Source organism: Larimichthys crocea, chromosome VIII (assembly GCF_000972845.2).
Source record: "Larimichthys crocea isolate SSNF chromosome VIII, L_crocea_2.0, whole genome shotgun sequence".
NCBI classification, from domain to species: Eukaryota; Metazoa; Chordata; class Actinopteri; family Sciaenidae; genus Larimichthys; species Larimichthys crocea.
In genome coordinates, this window is record NC_040018.1 from 14318389 (window position 1) to 14337587 (window position 19199).

At 38.3% G+C, this 19199-nt stretch overlaps 2 protein-coding genes across 4 annotated transcripts in view; one reads left to right on the forward strand and one right to left on the reverse strand.

Moving 5' to 3' along the window:
- adam10a (ADAM metallopeptidase domain 10a) overlaps nt 1-6875 on the forward strand; it is a 25781-nt gene extending 18906 nt beyond the window's left edge. For both annotated transcript variants that reach the window (XM_027281097.1, XM_010737616.3), the window contains exons 9-16: nt 1640-1803; nt 1930-2113; nt 2226-2376; nt 2475-2658; nt 2781-2892; nt 3194-3414; nt 3547-3673; nt 4084-6875. In XM_027281097.1, the coding sequence (XP_027136898.1) occupies nt 1640-1803; nt 1930-2113; nt 2226-2376; nt 2475-2658; nt 2781-2892; nt 3194-3414; nt 3547-3673; nt 4084-4190 (1250 nt within the window). In that variant the 3' untranslated portion in view covers nt 4191-6875. The remainder of the gene's footprint in view (nt 1-1639; nt 1804-1929; nt 2114-2225; nt 2377-2474; nt 2659-2780; nt 2893-3193; nt 3415-3546; nt 3674-4083) is intronic.
- On the reverse strand, nt 4665-17180 carry lipca (lipase, hepatic a). Of its 2 annotated transcripts, none has more exons than XM_010737615.3 (9): nt 16898-17180; nt 15178-15356; nt 14734-14913; nt 14522-14639; nt 14131-14364; nt 12490-12732; nt 11085-11199; nt 10443-10661; nt 4665-8018 (listed from the first exon to the last, which is right to left on the reverse strand). In XM_010737615.3, the coding sequence occupies exons 1-9, from the start codon at nt 16977-16979 to the stop codon at nt 7874-7876; spliced, it is 1515 nt and encodes a 504-aa protein (XP_010735917.1). In that variant the 5' UTR covers nt 16980-17180; the 3' UTR covers nt 4665-7873. The 2 variants fall into 2 exon arrangements, with proteins under 2 accessions (XP_010735917.1, XP_010735916.1); XM_010737614.3 differs by having other exon boundaries at nt 15178-15362.
- Between the last annotated feature and the right edge of the window lie 2019 nt (nt 17181-19199).

A 19199-nucleotide genomic window follows, 5' to 3' on the forward strand; every position in this document is an offset into this window, starting at 1 on the left:
AAAAACCTAATGAAAGAATTTATCTCAATGCCCAAATTAAAAATTTATATTTGATTATTTTATATGTATCAAAAGCATTAATCTAACAAACTAATTTTGAGCCTTATCCATCATCAAAGGTGTGAACCTAAAGGTTTTCAGAGTAGTTTCTATAACATCAAACATTATTGTCAGGAGAAGAAATGACCACATTCTTAGAACTCATTTATATTTTAGCCATTATTAACATTAATACTTATTTCATAGTACTTTTTATACAATATTTATTTCATGAAAATTAGGTACTGCTGCAGCAAATGGCTGAAGCCCATGACGGTGGTTACAATTTGAAGTTGCATATCTCATTTAAAATGTTTGACTCAGTCACTAAATGCGTTTAATTCCTAATGAGAAACAAGTTTAAATCTACAGGAATTATATCCTGGAGTTTACAGTGTGTTCGTTTTTGAGTCTAACTGAATCTATTCTGATGCTTTTAATCATGAACAATACTAAGAAACCATTGTAATCTACACATAAGGCATTTACTGCAGTAGAATATTCTAGTCTGAATATTTGTAAATATAAGTTATTGATGCATTACTACATAAGAGATAGCATATATTTTCATGCTGTAATATATGCCATTAGGAGTGCTGCTATGCGTCCTCTTGTGTCGGCATTCAAAATGTGCTTTTATATAAATGGTTCCCCAAAGACATAACGTGCATGAATGATAGCTATGGAGGGTTCTCTTTCCTCTTCTCTTCAGACACCACCATCTCAAAATGAAGAATACAGCAAGAAATCCAGACGGTCAATACCGTCAAATTAGGAAGGCTGAAAGCATTGATTGAAGATAAGAGATCGAGAGGAGATGGGTTGAGGCGAGCAGTGGGATGATTGAACAAAGAAAGTCCAGAACAAATGACCATCAGAGATACTGGTCAAGCACAACTAATGTGTGTGTGTGTGTGTGTGTGTGTGTGTGTGTATATATGATTTGATTAGTTGTTGAGATATAAGTCGGCTTCAGTGGACAAGCTACACACACATTCATGCAGTAAGCAGACGCATAATGTGCTGCCAGACTCATGTATATTTGCACATAATGGACACATTGTTGATTGTTTTAAGTGCTTTGGTCTCATGTTTCTGCGCAGTGAGGAGCTGCATCCTTATGACTCGGTTTATGGATTATGGGAAAAGCTTCAGTAACACTGCAGACATGCTCATTGTTGACCGCGGCTGCGTGTGGCTTCCGGTGTTTTGTTGTGCTGTTTTGGTGCCAGATAGTTTACATGCTTCAGTTCTTTGCTGGAAATAATTTTAATAGTTTTTAAAACGGAATGTTATTTCTATAAAGATATCTGTAACTGAACTTCCTTTATTACATGCAGTCTGTTCATATAGCCATTATATTATGCATGCAGAGTCATTTTTGTAGTGGTATATGGTACGTCTCTGTGTAAGCTATCATGTAATTCCCAGATTCCAGAGAAGAAGTTGTAGTTTTTGTGACCAAAATTGCTTGAATTTTCCAAAGGAGATGATGACGACAATGTTAAAAAACAAATATCATTCTCTCTGAAAACTTGTCCGGTATTCAAATTGTATGATAATCTGTTCTACTCTTATATTTTATATTCTCTTGCCACAGGTAGTTCTGGGGGCATCTGTGAAAGGAACAAACTGTACTCTGACGGGAAGAGGAAGTCTCTGAACACTGGTATCATTACTGTGCAGAACTATGCCTCCCATGTCCCTCCCAAGGTGTCACACATCACCTTCGCTCACGAGGTTGGGCACAACTTTGGGTCCCCTGTAAGTGCTATGATTTAAAACTTTGAGCTTTACCAGTAAACTTCTTTCTTTTGCTTCGCTGTGTAGCATATACAGTATGCAGCTCTCTCTCTCTGAAGTTTCTCTGCCCTCTTCCCATTATTGCAGCATGACTCTGGGATCGAATGCACCCCTGGAGAGTCTAAGTCGCAGGAAAAAAAGGAGCAAGGAAACTACATCATGTATGCCAGAGCCACATCAGGGGACAAGCACAACAATAACAAGTTCTCCATCTGCAGCATCCGTAACATAAGTGCTGTTCTGACAAAAAAGAGAGACGACTGTTTTGTCGGTAAGTTCTCTCTTCTGCAGACGGGAACAGATGACTGTTCCTGTCTGTGTGTGTGTGTGTGTGATAGAAGGAGATTCTGTCTTCATGCTGTTGTGTCTGTCTGTCTGTACAGAGTCTGGTCAGCCTATTTGTGGTAATGGACTAGTGGAAGGTGAAGAACAGTGTGACTGCGGCTACAGTGATCAGTGTAAAGACGCCTGCTGCTATGACGCCAATGAAGTGGAGGGCAAAAAGTGCAAACTGAAGCCTGGCAAAATCTGCAGGTCAGATGTCTTTGTATTTGTGAAGTATTATTGAGAATTCAATCATTACTGTCAATAGCATGGCATTTGTCTGATTTTCAACTTTTGTAATTCCACAGTCCCAGCCAAGGCCCATGTTGCACATCAGAGTGTACGTTCAAGGGCACAAATGACAAGTGCAGACCTGAGTCTGAGTGTGCCCAAGAGGGCTTGTGCAATGGAGCTGGTGCTCAATGTCCTGCCTCAGAACCAAAGGCAAACTTCACCTCTTGCCATTCCGAAACTCAAGTCTGCCTCAATGGGGTATGTTAGTATGAGTTGTCTTCCTGCTTTTTCTTGTCTGATATGTTCAGTTTGTGTGTGAGATTGTGTTTGTATTTAAAGTGAAACTTTTTTCCCCCCTGCTACCTGTTTGTTTGGACCAGGCTTGTTCTGGTTCCATTTGTGAGAAGTATAGTCTCGAGGTATGCACCTGTGCCAGCCAACAAGGCATGGATGAGGCAGCCGAGCTGTGCCACGTGTGCTGCATGGAGAAAAGTGAGTGTCCATAGATCAAAATACACAACCACGGTAGTAATATCAAGCTGTGTGATATTTGACACCAGTATTCGTGTTCCCATTTATCTCATTAGAAAAGTTGTTTTCTGCGCTTTCACCTTTTCACTTGCTCTCTTCTTCTGGTTTTCCGACTGGAGAATTGGCACCACCTACTGCCTTAGCTCATGAACCAACTCCTAATCACGGCAGTGAAATGGAAATTTGTGATACATTTAAATGGAAACATGGCTTTACCTGTTACCAGTATCTCAAAGGTCACTCCTTGTCCTTCTGCCTACAGTGAACCCCAGCACCTGCAGCAGCTCCGGCTCAGAAAAATGGGCCAAATACTTCAACATGAAGGTCACAACTCTGCAGCCCGGCTCACCTTGCAATGATTTTAAGGGCTACTGTGATGTGTTCATGAGGTGTCGTCTGGTGGACGCAGACGGGCCTCTGGCAAGACTTAAGAAAGCAATCTTCAACGCAGAACTCTATGAGAATATTGCAGAGTGGATAGTGGTGAGTGTCCAAGTGCAGGAGGTGCAGCGAAACTCTCTCTAGTGGAGGCAACACTAAAGATCAGTCAACACACACAAATGCATGCTATTTCTGTGAGGTTTCTCACCTGTCATATATCCTTCTGTTATCCAGGCTCACTGGTGGGCAGTGCTATTGATGGGCATCGCTCTGATTATGCTAATGGCCGGCTTCATCAAAATCTGCAGCGTCCACACACCCAGCAGTAACCCCAAACTGCCCCCACCAAAGCCACTGCCAGGTATAGTACAACATATATGTTTATATTCATTCACCCTCAGTATATATAGTTCAGTGCAGCTTAGATTTTACATGTGGGTACATTTTGTTGTAAAATACTACGGCTACGATGGATTTGAAATTATGAATAATGTTTTTGAGAGAACATGCAGCATCTATACTAGATGATAATAATGAGACTGATGTCCTTTGTGTTCAGGGTCCTAAAATGCGACACTTTTTAGGGAAACTGCATATCTCACTGCTAAAACAATTGAGTTATGATCATATATAAGTAAGATTTGACATGTTATTGCTATGTTCGCCCCGTGGGTGTCTTTCTCAAAGGTGTAGCAAAGGAGCAGCATTAGTTTCTAGCATTGTTTGTCTTTTTTTCTTCTTCTTTCTCACTGAGATGTCAATGTCTTGTAGGTACACTGAAAAGAAGGAGGCAGCAGCAGGCAAACATGCAGTCACAGGGCCAGCGCCACCCACGTCAGCACAGAGAGAACTATCAAATGGGGCAGATGAGACGCTGAGACACTTCTCTTTGCTTTGGTTCTTCGTAGTGCCTACAATGGGAGCACTTCACTCCAAAGATTTATCTTTACCATCTATTGCAAAATTCAGAGAACTTGCAACTGGATCGATTTCACTGGACAAAACCTGAAGGTTTTTTTTGGGGGGGGCCTAACAAACTCACTCAGCACCTCTGCTCTAAGAGCCAGATTAGCAGTGGTTTGCACAGCTTTTATAGGAAATAAATAAATAACTTTTCCAAGGAGGGACAGGAGGAGAAATTCACTGATCTCTGTTATGTGGTCTTAATCAAACTTTTTTTTTTCTTGAATGTTTTTTTTTTTTTTTTACCAGTATAGAGGAGAGTGAAGCAGCTTTGTGTTAGTCGCCTTCCTCTGTGCTCCATCTCTGCTGTCTCTTTCTTTCCTGTTCTTCCTCTCTGAAGTGCTGCCATCATCAGCACAAAAGCAGGACTGCAAGGCACATGGGTTGGGTTTTTTTTGTTGTTGTTGTTGTTTTGCTGCCAATCAAAAACAGCACTGAGATGCTGAGTTGGAGGAAAACTTGTTGTTTTTTTGCCAATATAATTAGATTGTTTTAAATCAAAACACCATAAAAAATGTACGCTTTTTTTCCTCTAAAGATACACATGTTTTTTTCAGTGTGCAATTGTACAGACGTCGCAGTAGTTTTTCTTTTTCTTTTTTTTCTTTTTTTTTTCTTTTCGTTGTTTCAAATTAAAATGATTTTCTGTATGATGAAGATTATTTCCGGTTTTAATTAACTTTCTCAGGATTAATAAAACAACAGCAAACAAGTGTACTGAGAGGGAAAGATGGCTGCATGCGTATTTCAGGGTTAAAGTCCCTCCTGGCTGAAGCCTGTACAGAAGGGTTTACGCCAGCTGCCGCGATGTAGGGGACAAGGTGTATGAAAAGAATGTAGATAAATAAATGAGTTTAATAAGATTGTAGTGTCATCTGTCTTGAGAAGGAGGAGCTATAGAGCAGAGATTGATAATTTGGATATGTATATTTCTTGTGATGTGCGTTTGCAGCTGCATTTACATAAAGGTATAGTCTGGGATTGAAATAAATGGAGAGAATAGCTTTTTATCAACCTGACTGTATCGCACTTTTATTCTGTCATCTCTGATTTTGTTCTGGTGTGATTGTCCTGCCCGTGTTTCCACTTGTATTCTGTCCATCTTTTGAGTTTCACACACTGGCAGTTGTATAAGAGATCTGTTAAAACCACTCAAAGTCAGATCTGATTTAAATGTGATTGTGAATTTAGCTTTTATTGATTTTAACTTGCAGTTAAGATTATTTGCATACGTTACAGAACCGAATCAACTGAGAAGAAAAAAACTAGAGCTTCTAATTTTATTGTAGCTTTGTTGCTGCTGCTGTTCACAAACTTCTACCAGAGTAAACAATCACTATATGTCAGCCACCCTCCGCTGTTCTGTCCTTTCTTTTCCTACTGATTGGGATTTTCTCAAGAAACTTGTTACCCTTGTTAGACCCTGAGTCTTTGGTTTGTATAACTGAATTTAAAACTGTGCCTACATAGAGCAGTGTGACTGCAGTTGTGTCAAGTGATCTGTACCAAAACTGAACCATGCATGTGGTGGCAGTTTATCCATATTGCTGAAATTGAAAGAAAGTGATGTAGGGCTTGGCTTTATATGACAAAAATAGTGATGATGAATAAGTACAAAATTAATGGGAAATACATATTTCAGTATGATTTTACATTATTGTCCAGCTCTGATTTGGCTTGAGTTTTCAGTTGACTCCAGATTAAATTTAGGTCAACTTCACTGGCAGATGGATGCAGAGTTACTGGCTGAATATGAAAATATACACAGGTTTAGTTTCTTAAAATTATTTTTGGAGGGAATTGGAGAGAATTATTATTATTTTCGTACCCTTGCAAAAGAGCTGTGTTAAGCAAAGCAAAGCAAAGCTTTAGTTTTTTCTGTGCGAGGCGTGAGCATGGTGTGTCATGGACCAGGTAGATTCTATGCAGAGTATCACAGAGCTTGATAAGCGAACAAGTTAGCCTCTTCACAGAGAAATGCCTTCAACGTTTTCTCCTATATTGGTACATGGAAAATTCTATTGTGTTTTCATAGCAAAATACTATAGTTGATGTACTACAGCAAAGTTTCTGAACAGACACAAATGCAATTCTCTGTGGCTTCTTGTGCTGATTTTGTTAGTTTTTTTTGGTGCTACTGGTAGTGCTTTTTCTTGGGTCGAAGCTTAAAGTATATTTTACATTATCTATGGCAAATTTTAAAGCTTTTGTGTGTGAGTGTGTGAGTGAGATCGAGAGTGTGAGCTGCTTTGCTGAATCATCCTCATCTTGTTTTTGTGGATATGGTGAGATGTGGAGAGAACTGGGTGTGAGGGGATAATAATACTCTGGGAATTTTCTTTCTTTCACATTGTTGCTATGATATTGAGAAAATCTGCACTGATGTGTAATTCATGTAAACAGAGAATCCAAAATGGTATAGAGTCAGTACTACTGTCTGATTTTAATGTGTCCTGTGTTTTATACAGCGTCTTCAATTGTCTTTTTGTTTTTATTTTTAGCATTTCTGTTCTGTTTCCAGATCTGCTTTCTTTGAAAATTTGTGCAAAAATATAATTTCTTTTGAACTACTTGAAATGCATTAATAAAACCAGAATTGATCAGATGTTTGTTTTCACTGTCTGTACGCAATAGCAAAAGGTAGTATAACATTTTTTTTTATTACACCATGAAAGTTTGACATTCAGGGCAGTGATGACATGATGTCTGATGTTGGAGCTGCTTGAGTGGGCAGGTTTCAGCTGCCACGATGGTCTGACTGTTCCAGCTTTACTCGCAGCCGTCCCTGATTAAACCTGCATTTGGGTTTACTGTGTTTAACCTGTGTGCCCTCTGCAGTCACCACCTGCTAAATACTGCCTTCATTTGAGGGTTTCTTCCAGATCTCTGTCTTTACTGCTATCTCTCTTGAGCTAACATTTTAGCTGCATATTATTCTAATTGTACATCAAGGCTACAGTATGTTGCCAGTGTTGGCTTTCCTGTCTTTTGGCTGTATGTATACAGGTGTACAAGAAAAAAACAGACCACAAAACATGATAGAAAAGGACACAGTGCATCTTTATCGTTTTGGTTTGGGTTTGAGTGACAGATAATGTTATTTGTAGGAATAATACAGGTTTTCAATGATGAGATTGATAATTTTACAAAGAACACACACACACACACACACACACACACACACAAAAAACATTTGGAATTGATGTCATCAAAAGGTCATTGACTTTATGTTCACTGTCTGGTTAATATTTGAACTGGCTCAGTTGTTTGTACACCTAAAAGATGTTTGAATGTAGACAGAAATATAAATCTTGACTGATCTTTAAAACTACACTTTATGCTTCCGGTGTCTGGCCTGGTATAAAAATCACATGCAGCACTTATTAACAATTTGATCAGATAATCTGAAACATCTAAATAAACAAAGTTTACAATAGCTGAAAATTGTTCTATAGCCTCAGTTTCCCAGAATTCAGTTCTCAGCTATTTGTTCAGTTCCACATCTTTTAGGCAGTTAATCATTTTTAATTTACACACTCAATCTGCACTTTGAGGAGTTCACACAGTTTCATCCAATTGTGAACTTCCAGGGCATCCATCAGAGAGTTTCAGCTTGAACCCACACGTGTCTGTTGTGCTTCCCTCTCCGCTGTTTTGGTGTGTTGTCTTGACAGCGCACAAACACTTTATTTTGTGATACATCAACCTGTTGATCTTCATTTGTCATGGCACAAAAAGATGTCCTAGAAAACAGAAACAATGTTATGTTGTTCACATGGTGTTCAAATAGCAGAGAGTGAGAGAATTGATTCAAATTCAAATGTGTGTAGGAGACAGTCCACTAGGTGGCACTAAAAGTCTGTGATGGTGTCAATGTGGAGGGTTTTCACTGCAAAATGTTGTTTATGAAAACAAGTACATTTATTATTTATTGAATGTTTGTGTATTTCAAATAATTAGTACGATTTATAACTTAAAGTTATTGTATTGGCAGGGCCTTAAATATATACATTTAATAATAATTTTCAATTAGTAATAAGCCTAAAATACCAGTAAAAATACTTTTTTTTTTTAATGCATCTATTTATTTATGTAATTACAAACAATTTTGAGCTACCATTTCATGGTAATCTATACTTCTGCTCCACTACATCTCATGGTAGCGATATAGTTAAACAAAGTACTTATTAACTATAACAAACATTTGTAAATATGCCACCATGATTAGGCAAAATATTGTTTTTCAGAATAAAGCATTGTATATTATAAAAAAGTTGTGTTTAATTTGTATGAACTTGTGTCTCTGCTCACACTGGTCTGCACTTTATGTGTAACTGATAAATTAAACTACCAACAGTGTATACATTTGTTACAACATTAAAATGTCATAGCTGGTAAATTATATCTAAGTGCAGCAGTAATAATGATCTGCCAATAAATATATATCTATATATATTTGATATCATATATAATAGATCTAATATAAAATATATTATATATATATATATATATATATACTAATATATATATATATATATATATATATATAATCTATATTTCTCTTATATTCTATTGCTATATGATTACTATGATATTAATATTGCAATTCCAGTCCCCTCCAAAAGTATTGGAACGGTGAGGTGAATTCCTTTATTTCTGCTGTAGACTGAAAACATTTGGGTTTGACATCAAAAGATGAACATGAGACAAAAGATCAACATTTCAACTTTTATTTCCAGGTGTTTACTTCTTGGTCCTGATACACAATGTAGAAGATAGTATCTTTTGTTTGAACCCACCCATTTTTCATGTATTGGAACACTTAAAGTAGATTAAAGTGAATAAAACGTCATATTTAGTTGCAAATCCTCCATCCTTTGCTTGCAATAATTGCATCAAGTCTGTGACTCATTGACATCACCAGGCTTTTGCATTCTTCTTTTGTGATGCCTTTTTAGGCCTTGACCGCAGCCTATTTCAGTTGTTTGTTTTGGGGGCTAACTCCCTTCAGTCTCCTCTTAAGCAGATAAAATACATGCTCTAGGGTTTAAGTCTGGAGACTGACTTGGCCAGTGTAAGACCTTCCATTTCCTACCCCTGATGAACTTCTTTGTTGTTTTGTGTGTTTTGGGTCATTATCTTGCTGCATGATGAAAGATCTCCGTTCAGTTTGGTTGCATCTTTCTTTAAATTAGCAAACAAAATGTTTCAATAGACCTCTGAGTTCATTTTGCTGCTGCCATCATGTGTTACATCATCAGTGAATATTAATGGGCTCGTCCCAGAAAGAAGCCATGCAAGCCCAAGCCATGACATTGCCTCCACTGTGTTTCACAGATGAGCTTGTATGCTTGGGATCATGAGCAGATTTTTTCTCTCTTCAAACTTTAGTCTTTTCATCACTTTGATAAATGTTCATCTTTGTCTCATCTGTTCATAAAACTTTGTTCCAGAATTTCTGAGGCTTGTCTTTGTACTTTTTTTTTTTGGCAAATTCCAGCCTGGCCTTCCTATTCTTCTTGCTAATGAGTCGTTTATATCTTCTGGTGTAGCCTCTGTACTTTTGTTCACAGAGTCTTCTGTGAATAGTAGATTGTGATACCTTCACTCTTGCCCTCTGGAGGTTGTTGCTGATGCCACTAAGAGTTGTTTTAGGGTTTTTCTTCAGAGCTCTCACAATGTTTCTGTCATCCACTGCTGCTGTTTTCCTCAGTCCACCTGTTACTTAGTACACCAGTAGCTTCTTTATTCTTCAGGACACTCCAAATGGTTGTACTGGCTATGACCAATGTTTGTACAATGGCTCTGATTGACTTTCATCTTCTCTCAGCTTCATAATTGTTTGTTTTTCACCCATAGACAGCTCTCTGGTTTCCATGTTGGTTACACTTCTAACTATAAATGCACAGGCAAAACCCAAATCTGAAACTGAGTGTAGACATTCAGCGCTAGTTATTGTTTGAATAATCAAATAAGTAACAGGAGGCTCCTGGGCAACAAAACACACCAGTCAGTCACATGTTCCAGTACTTTTGCTCACATGAAAAATGGGTGGGTTCAAACAAAAGGTGCTATCTTCTACACTGTTTATTAGATCCAGATGTAAACACCTGGAATTAAAAGCTGAAATGTTGATCTTTTGTCTGTTGTACTGTAATGTAGTGTACCTCTTCTGCGTGTCCCCTGCTTTCATGCTGATCTTGCCCACAGTCAAGTGTGGTTTCCTCTCCGGGCCACCCCAGGGAATGATGTTCTGCACCCGGTTCCACACGTTTTTCCACAGATCAGATCCCTCCCAGTGCAATCTGAGCAACATCAGATCCCCTAAGTCTTTGTCCAGTGTGATCAGGAAGGTAAAGGTTCGATTACCCCAAATCGTCTCAGGGCTGTTTTCAAAAGGGAAGGCATAAAAACAAGACAGTTAGATTATTATCATAATTATTATCCTGCAACAGGCTGTCACATTTGGTTATTACAAAGCAAAGACCTTCTGCTGGGATAGTTTACAACTAAAGCAGGACAGTACGTGAGCTTTCCTCAGGGCTTTTGATACACAGAACATGAAGGATAACATGCTTCTCAGGGAATAGTGTCTTGAGTAAATTATTTACTCCCACCATCCCCATTTATAGTTCTCTTTCATGCAGCAGCCTAAGCTGTTTCCATGTGTGTCAGCTGCTCCTCTTAACTTGCTTTTTTTTCTTTATAGTGTTGAGAGCCCAGCTGCATATTGCATGTGTCGAAGAGTGAGTGCACTGAGCATAGATGTGATGTAATGTAAGCCTGATGGGAGGTGGCACAGTACTCACACAGTGATGGGGAGGTTGCCACTCTCATCCTTTGTTCCAGAGAGAGAGATGGTGAGAGAGGGCTTGATCCTCTCCATCTGGTTGACAAATTGGATCCTGAACTGGTAATGATAGACTGCAGAGAGGGAACCAGAAACAGAAGGAGATGTGGACAGACAAGCCAACACAGTTTTCTGTGCAATTTGTGAATCAACTGTTCATGATTTTAATGCAAATAGAGTCATTTAAATTTCATATACCTACTAACACTTACAGGTGCTATATGCTTTAAAGCCATTTATGGCTTCTGAGAAATTAAAACTATAATGATGATAATTACCTCCCATTCATCTCAATGTTCCCCTGAGGTAGAAGCACTCAGACACTCTTTTAATAAACTTGAAATATGCAATACCACACACAAATACAAGTAAAAGGTATGCACTCAACATTTGTGCAGAGTATTAGCATTCCCAACAGTATTCATTTTATTATTATTGTTCATTATTCGTTTGACCTTCTATTATGCACAACCTTAATATTGGAAAAGATGGGGCTAATTTTAATTATTTTATATGCTGCTGAGAAACATCTGAATTTACCCTCAATAAGTCTCATCTTCACGCATAATAATTCACAATTTCTGGAGTAAAAGTACAACATTTGCTTATGAGTTGTTATGGAGTAGAAGTATAGAGTAATAGAAAATACTGGTACAGTACTCCCAGGTCAAGTCTGTTGCAATCTGACAGATATCAGTTTATAAATGAGGTCTTTTGGGGTTGGATGTATTTTTTGATACTTCCACTGGGGGCACCAAAACCAGCCATTCAATGACCCTACACACTGTCTCACAGGATGAGGCTGACCCAAACTAACAATGTGTTTGTCTGTTTTTTGTGCTTTTTTGTACTTTCTGAATTTTCCCACCCTGTTTGTGGCATTCAGCCCTAAAGCCATTCATTCCTACTAAAGATGTAAAACTGATCACAAACATAGTTTCATTTTTAAAACAGTAACAGCTGGGCTCTGTAGTTTTTAGTAAACATTACTCATACAGGAGAAAATAGTATATTCATTCTGAAATATTTTTTCAAATCAATTCAATTCAAGAGTTTATTGTCATTGTCCAAAGGCAACGAAATTATGTGTGGAGCACAACACAGAGCAGTAGTTACATTTAGTAGTAAAAAAGTACCAGTGCCCCCCTCTCCAGTTCCCCTTAAAGTGCAAAGTGACAGCAGTGCCCCCCTCTCCAGTTCCCCTTAAAGTGCAAAGTGACAGGTTAAAGTGACATTTTACTGGTGGATTATCCATATGTCACCACATTGTACCTCCACCTCAGATGATCAGTCTAGTGTGTATTGTTGGTCTATAAGTTAACTGTGTATTTAATGACCAGATTATGGTGTAAACTTAATCTTACGTTTGTAAGGCATCCGAGAGCGTGTTTTCAAGTAGAGGCTCTTGCTGGTGCCACTGTGAACCTTCTTGATATTGTACCCCAGTGTGTTGCAGCGATTCTTTCGACAGTCCAGACAGACGCCTTTGTCAAAAGCACGTTTGTCACTGCATCTGTAGGCCATGCTCTGCTTGTCTTTATTCAGCAGAGAGTCAATGAATAGATGGACGGACCGCTCATGAGCACATTTCACTGTCTGCTCAAAACCTGTGGGAGGAGAAAATAATATGGTTGAGATTTAAAACATGAGACACTGATGAACATATTCTCCTGTGGATTGAGAGGCTATGGAGTTCTTTAATCAGAGTCTCCGACCATTATTTGTGAATTGATTTCATTATTGCCAAAGTCTGACATCTATCAGACTCTCCTCCTGTCACATCTTTTAAAAAGAGTCTCATTATGTCTGATGCTGGTCTGCTCTGAAGGCCTTTTCTCTGAGTAGACTCCTGTAGCCTGGAGGCAGCTCAGCTCAGCGGGATGGACAGAGCGGAGGAAGGCACATGTTGCTAATTAACTCCTGAGGATGACAGATGCTTTAATGTGGCTCTCACTGTCATATCATGAGGATGTGTTTTGGATTGAGAATCACATAAATCCCAGAGCCACTTGTGTTAGACTGGAGGGAATTAAATTCATCTGCATGAGCACAGAACGAGAAACTGTCAACAAGCAAAAGATGAATTGGTGCCCGAGATATTCCTTCTAAACCAGTGTTTTGAGGTGGCGAGATCAATTAACAAAAAAAATGTTATGATAGAGCACAGAAAGAGGCAAACCAATAAGTGGTTAAGCAGCAGAACACACTACTGTGATTGGAGTTGTGTGTTTCTTCCTCACATGTAGGGCTGCAAATGGCATAAAGGGATACCAGAAAGCTGGTTGGTTCAGACAGGGACAAGATTGACTCCTAAACAAGAACTCCTGCCAATCTCATCATACAGATCTTAACACAAAAATGAGCTTTGGTATCACTGAGGAACAACCATAATAGTGTTTGCAACATTTGTTTTTGACTGTTCGTTTTATAAAATATGTAGAAATGTTTTCAGGCTTGTTATAATGTTTATGTTTTTTGTTATGTTTTGTCGTTTTGTTAAGGTGATATGATGAAATCACTTAAACCTAAATTATTTTTTTCCTCAAGACAAAGTCATTTTCCACTGTTCCACTCCTGTAGGTGACTTTTTTTTAAAGCCAGATGGATGACAATAAAGGTAAGTCAGTCATGATATTAAAATGTATCAGTATATTTATGATTCTCAAGGTTGAATCCTGATGTTTTACCTTTCTAACACCACTATAAGACTAACATTTCTAACCACTCCCATGAAATATCAAAATCAGCTGGGCAGAATGTCATGAGCACGTTTATTCTCCTCAGAGGATGGACTCTGAGATACTTACTCTATAAGGTCACCATCCTCAGAATAAAATTGTCCACTTCATACCAAATATATTGCAGAACTAATGGCTGACTTCCAGTTAGACACATTCATGGTCACCAGATGGTAAACCTGTTTTGTTTTTCTTTTCTGCAGCCTCAATCATGGGAGGGGAATTTTAATTTTTAACCTACTGCGATAAAAAAGTATATAATCATACCGTTGAGCCCGTACTGAGCTATGTGCTCATAAATGTTTTGCAGGTCACATCCTGGTTGGAAGTCTCCTCCGTTGGGGTAAAAATCATAATGTGCCACAGCTTGCTTGATACCCACGCTGAGGCCCATGCGTTCATGAGTGAAGGTGTGGATGGCATCCACAAATTCAGCATCATCTGGAGACAGTCTGTCAGTGGGAGACATGCCTTCAAAGAGTGGCCCCGCTGGATCGAGACCTGGACAAATTCAACATGCAATCAAGAACTCATTTGTAAGAGAACACAGAATAAAAAGAAAGTTATCCAAAATATCCTTTTGCAAATTATAATTGTTTTGGCCAGTGAATTTAGAAAGAACCATTATTTCCCTGACCCAGTTGTAAAAAAAACTCACCAGTAATTCTTCCAATCTTCTCTGAACCTTTCAGATAGCTTCCAGCAAATCCAGAGATGTGAGCTCCAAGGCTGTAGCCAATCAGATGAACTTTTCTAAGTGCATACTGGTAGTGCTCCTGTTGGGGTTTGATAGGTATATAATTTAAGAAAACCTGACAAATTAAATGTATTATATGCATGGTGTCTTTTGTAGAAAACATTTCCCCTGACCTGAAGTGACTGCAACAGGTGAGCTATGTCTTTTCCAACAATGCGGGTGCCCTGTGCTGCTCTGGGGTAGTGTTGGTGAGCCAGGGACATCCAGTCCGTCATTATCACATTGACGTCTATTAGACTTGTCTTCAGGGTTGTGGCTAACCTGAGCACCCAGCTCTCCATCATACCATCCACCTTTGGAACAGGCTGATTGTTAGAAATGTTAAAAACCATAAACTAGACCTAGTGATGTGTAAAATAACACAGAGGTGTAACTTAGTTTATCTAAGATTTAAATGAGTCTCCGTGGACACAGTATATGTCACCGATTTCAACATGATTTATGTGCAACATTCACATCTGAAACTATGCCAGCAGCAATTCCATTATATTGGTTAAAGCAGCATGTTTTGTATCCAGTGGTTCAAGTCAGCGAAGTGGAAGAAAAGTTGACCTTACCGACCACCCGTGAGTGATGATGATGAGGGGATTACTGCTGTTGAAACCACAGGAGGTGAGAGTGTGCAGCTGCACAGGGTCCAGTGCGCAGTTGTCCTCACCTTCTAACAACAGCCTGAAGACTGAACTGCTGACATGCGGCTCTTTCATCTCCAGGACTCCCCTCTGCTCTGTGTCCACTACACCTCGAAAACCAAACAGCAGAAGAGTTGTCTGTTTGTCCTTCATGATTACACTGCACATCAGAACATGATGTGACACTGGATATGTTTATTTTGAGGTGAATAATTACAAGTAACTCATGGAAATTCACTTCATTTGTCAATGTTTTATTCCATGCATTGATGCAATTATCTGAGAATAAATAAGGAGAAATCAGACACTTCTGTTGAGGCCCATTTAGACTGTAGGCTAACGCCCTTTCAGAAGCACTTTGCAGTGTTTCCAGGACCTTGCAGACCTCTTTGGCAGATCTACACAGACTTCACAGAAAGTCTCATCAAGTGAATCTCTGCCAAACTGTTCTCGTAATTTCTTATATAAACCTCCTCCTCCCTTTACATGTTTAAAACCACAGGCCAAAAACCTCAGAAATATCACTCACAAACTTTATAGATCTCTCTCCAAAGAAATCTATCATTACATTTCCTTTATGGTTTGCCATTGATTTATGTCCAACATATTTATTATTCTAATATTTTAATGTTAATAATGCCAGAAAGTCAGGCGCCTAGACACTCAGTGTATACAGTTGCCATCAGATGAGTTCTGATTACTGATATGAAACATGCATGATGAAAACATTTCCACAGCGAAAGTAATTATCCATCCATCATCCCTCTGCTCGTTAAATCCCACATTTTCCTTGGTGTGTCTCTTTACTGTTGTGACTGTTTAGTCATATGAACATGGTGAGCAATTAAAAACAGTCTGACTCATTAGTAACTGAGCATAAAAGTGTACTTTACAAACCCTAGACTGTAATTAGTTTATTAAGATTTTGGCAATAGTGTTTGGGTTGTTTTTATTGTGAGGATTTTCTAACCACCCAAAGAAGGACACTTCAATTGGAACATGAAATTTACATAATGATTATTTCAGCTTGGCGGAGGGGGGAAAAAAGTAGATTTAAGATGAAAAACAGAAGGAAAACATTTGAAAGAATTTAAATAGAACAGCTTAAGTCCTGCACAGATTTGACTGCAGCCATTTGGTTATTATATCGACTACATGTGTATTGGTATTATTCACCATTCAATTAAAAACAAAGAAGAATGGTATCACAACTTAATACATTTTCAATACAGAATATAACTACACATCTTAGAATGTGTTTTCTATTTCCATTTGAGTTGTTTAAAATATTTTTAAAGTTTGAGGATTATCTATGTTTGTCAAATACAAAACATTATTCTAAACTGTAAACTGGAATAAAACTGTGAGGAAATTTGTTCCCAAAAGTTAAAGGCCCAGTTTTCAAACTGCAGTTTGAGGCCCTCTGTTTGAAAACTGTCACCAGAGGCTTGGTTACATAATTTGTTATTTCTAACTGACAAGATATTTTTCACATAGGAACTATGACGACAAGACCTTATGTAAACATAACCAAACTATCAGCCAGTCAACTGTAATCTGGATTGTTTTTTTCATTAATAAAGGGAGTTAAACAAATTTAATTTATCACATTTCTGGGTTCATGTCAACATGACATTTCACTCACCTGCTCTGTTTCCTTTGTTTTTCTTTGCCTCACTGAGGTGATATGTTAGCAGCAAATAGCACAGGATTTTGACCACAGACATTTTAATTCCTTCACAGGAAAGGCTTTAAATGGAAGAAACGCAGGTGATGTCGAGTCTGAAGGTGAGATCCTTTTGTCTGAGGGTCAGCTCTTTTAAAGAAACTTCATTGCTGTTCTGAGGTTTTAAAAGCAGCAAGAGGGAAACACATTGTGTTGTACTGTATAGAAAGAGAGGAGACACCAGCAGTAATGGTTTATGGATAAGGCAGATTGGGTCTTATCCTGATTGGCTGGGGGCTGGGCCGTGTAGATCGAACACATTGTGAAAGAGCAGCGGTATGAACAGGGAGGGAATGTGGGACATTGTGCTGATAGTGACTGAGAGATAGAAATGACTTCAGAGCCTTCATTCATGCCCTTTTCATGTTCCAGAAAATGTCTTTCTTGGTGTAGTGCTGACAGAAATACCAGTTTGAAGTCAAACACTAGTCTATGGAAAAAACATTTGCTTTCTAAAAATCAGATTTCCCTGCATTGCTGCAAAATATTTTTGACCCGTAGCACATAATGTACCCAGTGTACTCAGTCTAACAACAGATGATATTCAGAGATGATCTTTTTTAATGTCAAATAATCCAACAATGTTAACAATATTCATGATAAATGATGATATCTCAAAGTGCTGTTCAAGGAGATAATAAAATCAAACCAATCCTCAAACTAATTCTTTTTGTAATGTTACATGTACTATCAGCTTTTTACTGGACTGTTGTCATGTGCTTGTCTGAAGTAAATGGTGTGCCTACACAAACAAGGTTAATGGTCACAAAAAGGTCATGTAGACCCTGATATAATGACGCAATTTCTGGTACTTAGAATTAACATCTGATTTATTTTTTTCTTGGATGATACTACTTTTGAAAATACCAACATGTAAATAATAAAGGCTGGGAAATAAGTACAGTACAGTAATACCTAAACCAGCATTGGTTAATTTTACTGGATGTATTTATAGAATATTTCAGTGTACCAACTCATAAATCAGGTCAGTATTCACACACATATAAACACACACACACATGCGCATGATTTCCATCATTCAGGCTTCAGTGAGTGTCTTCTTCTATATTACACACGAGTAGCATGTCAAACAGTAAACATATTCTTTAAAGCCTCAGTTCAGTCCAGCAGCAAAAGAGTTAAAGTCACAGTTTGTCTAATGCATGATGCCACATCTGCAGATGAACAGTTTGGAAGAGCAAACATGCAACCTTTGCTTTTCCAAGTACTGTGTGTGGGTGTGTTTCTGACTTAGGCTACCTTCTGGGACAAATTTTATACTAAAAACCAGTTAATTTGAGACAAAAGTTATGATTGGGGAAATGCTGATGTTTCTGTCAGTGGGTAAGGTTAGTGTCAGAAAGTAGACAGGTAGTTGTTTTGGGTAGGGTGAGTCTCCAGGAAATAAATGTAATGTACCCAAAAATGACGAAACGTGTGTGTGTGTGTGTGTGTGTGTGTGTGTGTGTGTGTGTGTGTTCTTCTTGTCTGGGCATGCTGAACAAATATACACAAATGCAAAAGTTTACCCAGTTCAGACCAAACAAAGTACAATGCTATAGTTAGGGATGAGAATAAATGACAGCTGCCATAAGACTACAAATACACAGTTCCTCTTTAGATAAAGCACAAAAATCTGGAGGAATACTTTCACATGAGTAAAAGACTCACACACACAGTAGCTTGTGTAGTCCATTATCATGTAAAGCTGTTATTATTCTAGACAAGGAGAGGACAGACTCTGGGGAAGAGCTCTGAAACCACTGAACTGCAAAAAACACACTCTTCATCAATTCTCCATGACGTTATATAAGCCAGTTCAACTTTAATGTATTTCTGCTGTTCTTCCTACTACTGTTGATGACTGATAGATTTATTTGGTGATTGAGTACTCTGTACTAAAGTAATGATGAAAGATTCTGTCAAATGAATGCATGCACTTGTGTGTGCGAGAATGTGTGTGTGTGTGTGTGTGTGTGCCCTTACAAGGACCAATGTGAGTCTTTGAGACCTTGAGAATCAGACCATGTTTCGAAATGAGGACTATTGACCATTCCTCACCTTAATAGGTGAGAATTGATGTCCTCAGGACATCAAACTAATGTCATGTATCTGAGTGTAGTGATGAGCTTTGTGGTCGTTTTAACAAAATTTGAAAGAAATAAAAAAAGACATTTGATGATTTACTCCTTGTTTAAGCATAAATGTCTGTTTATTTTTC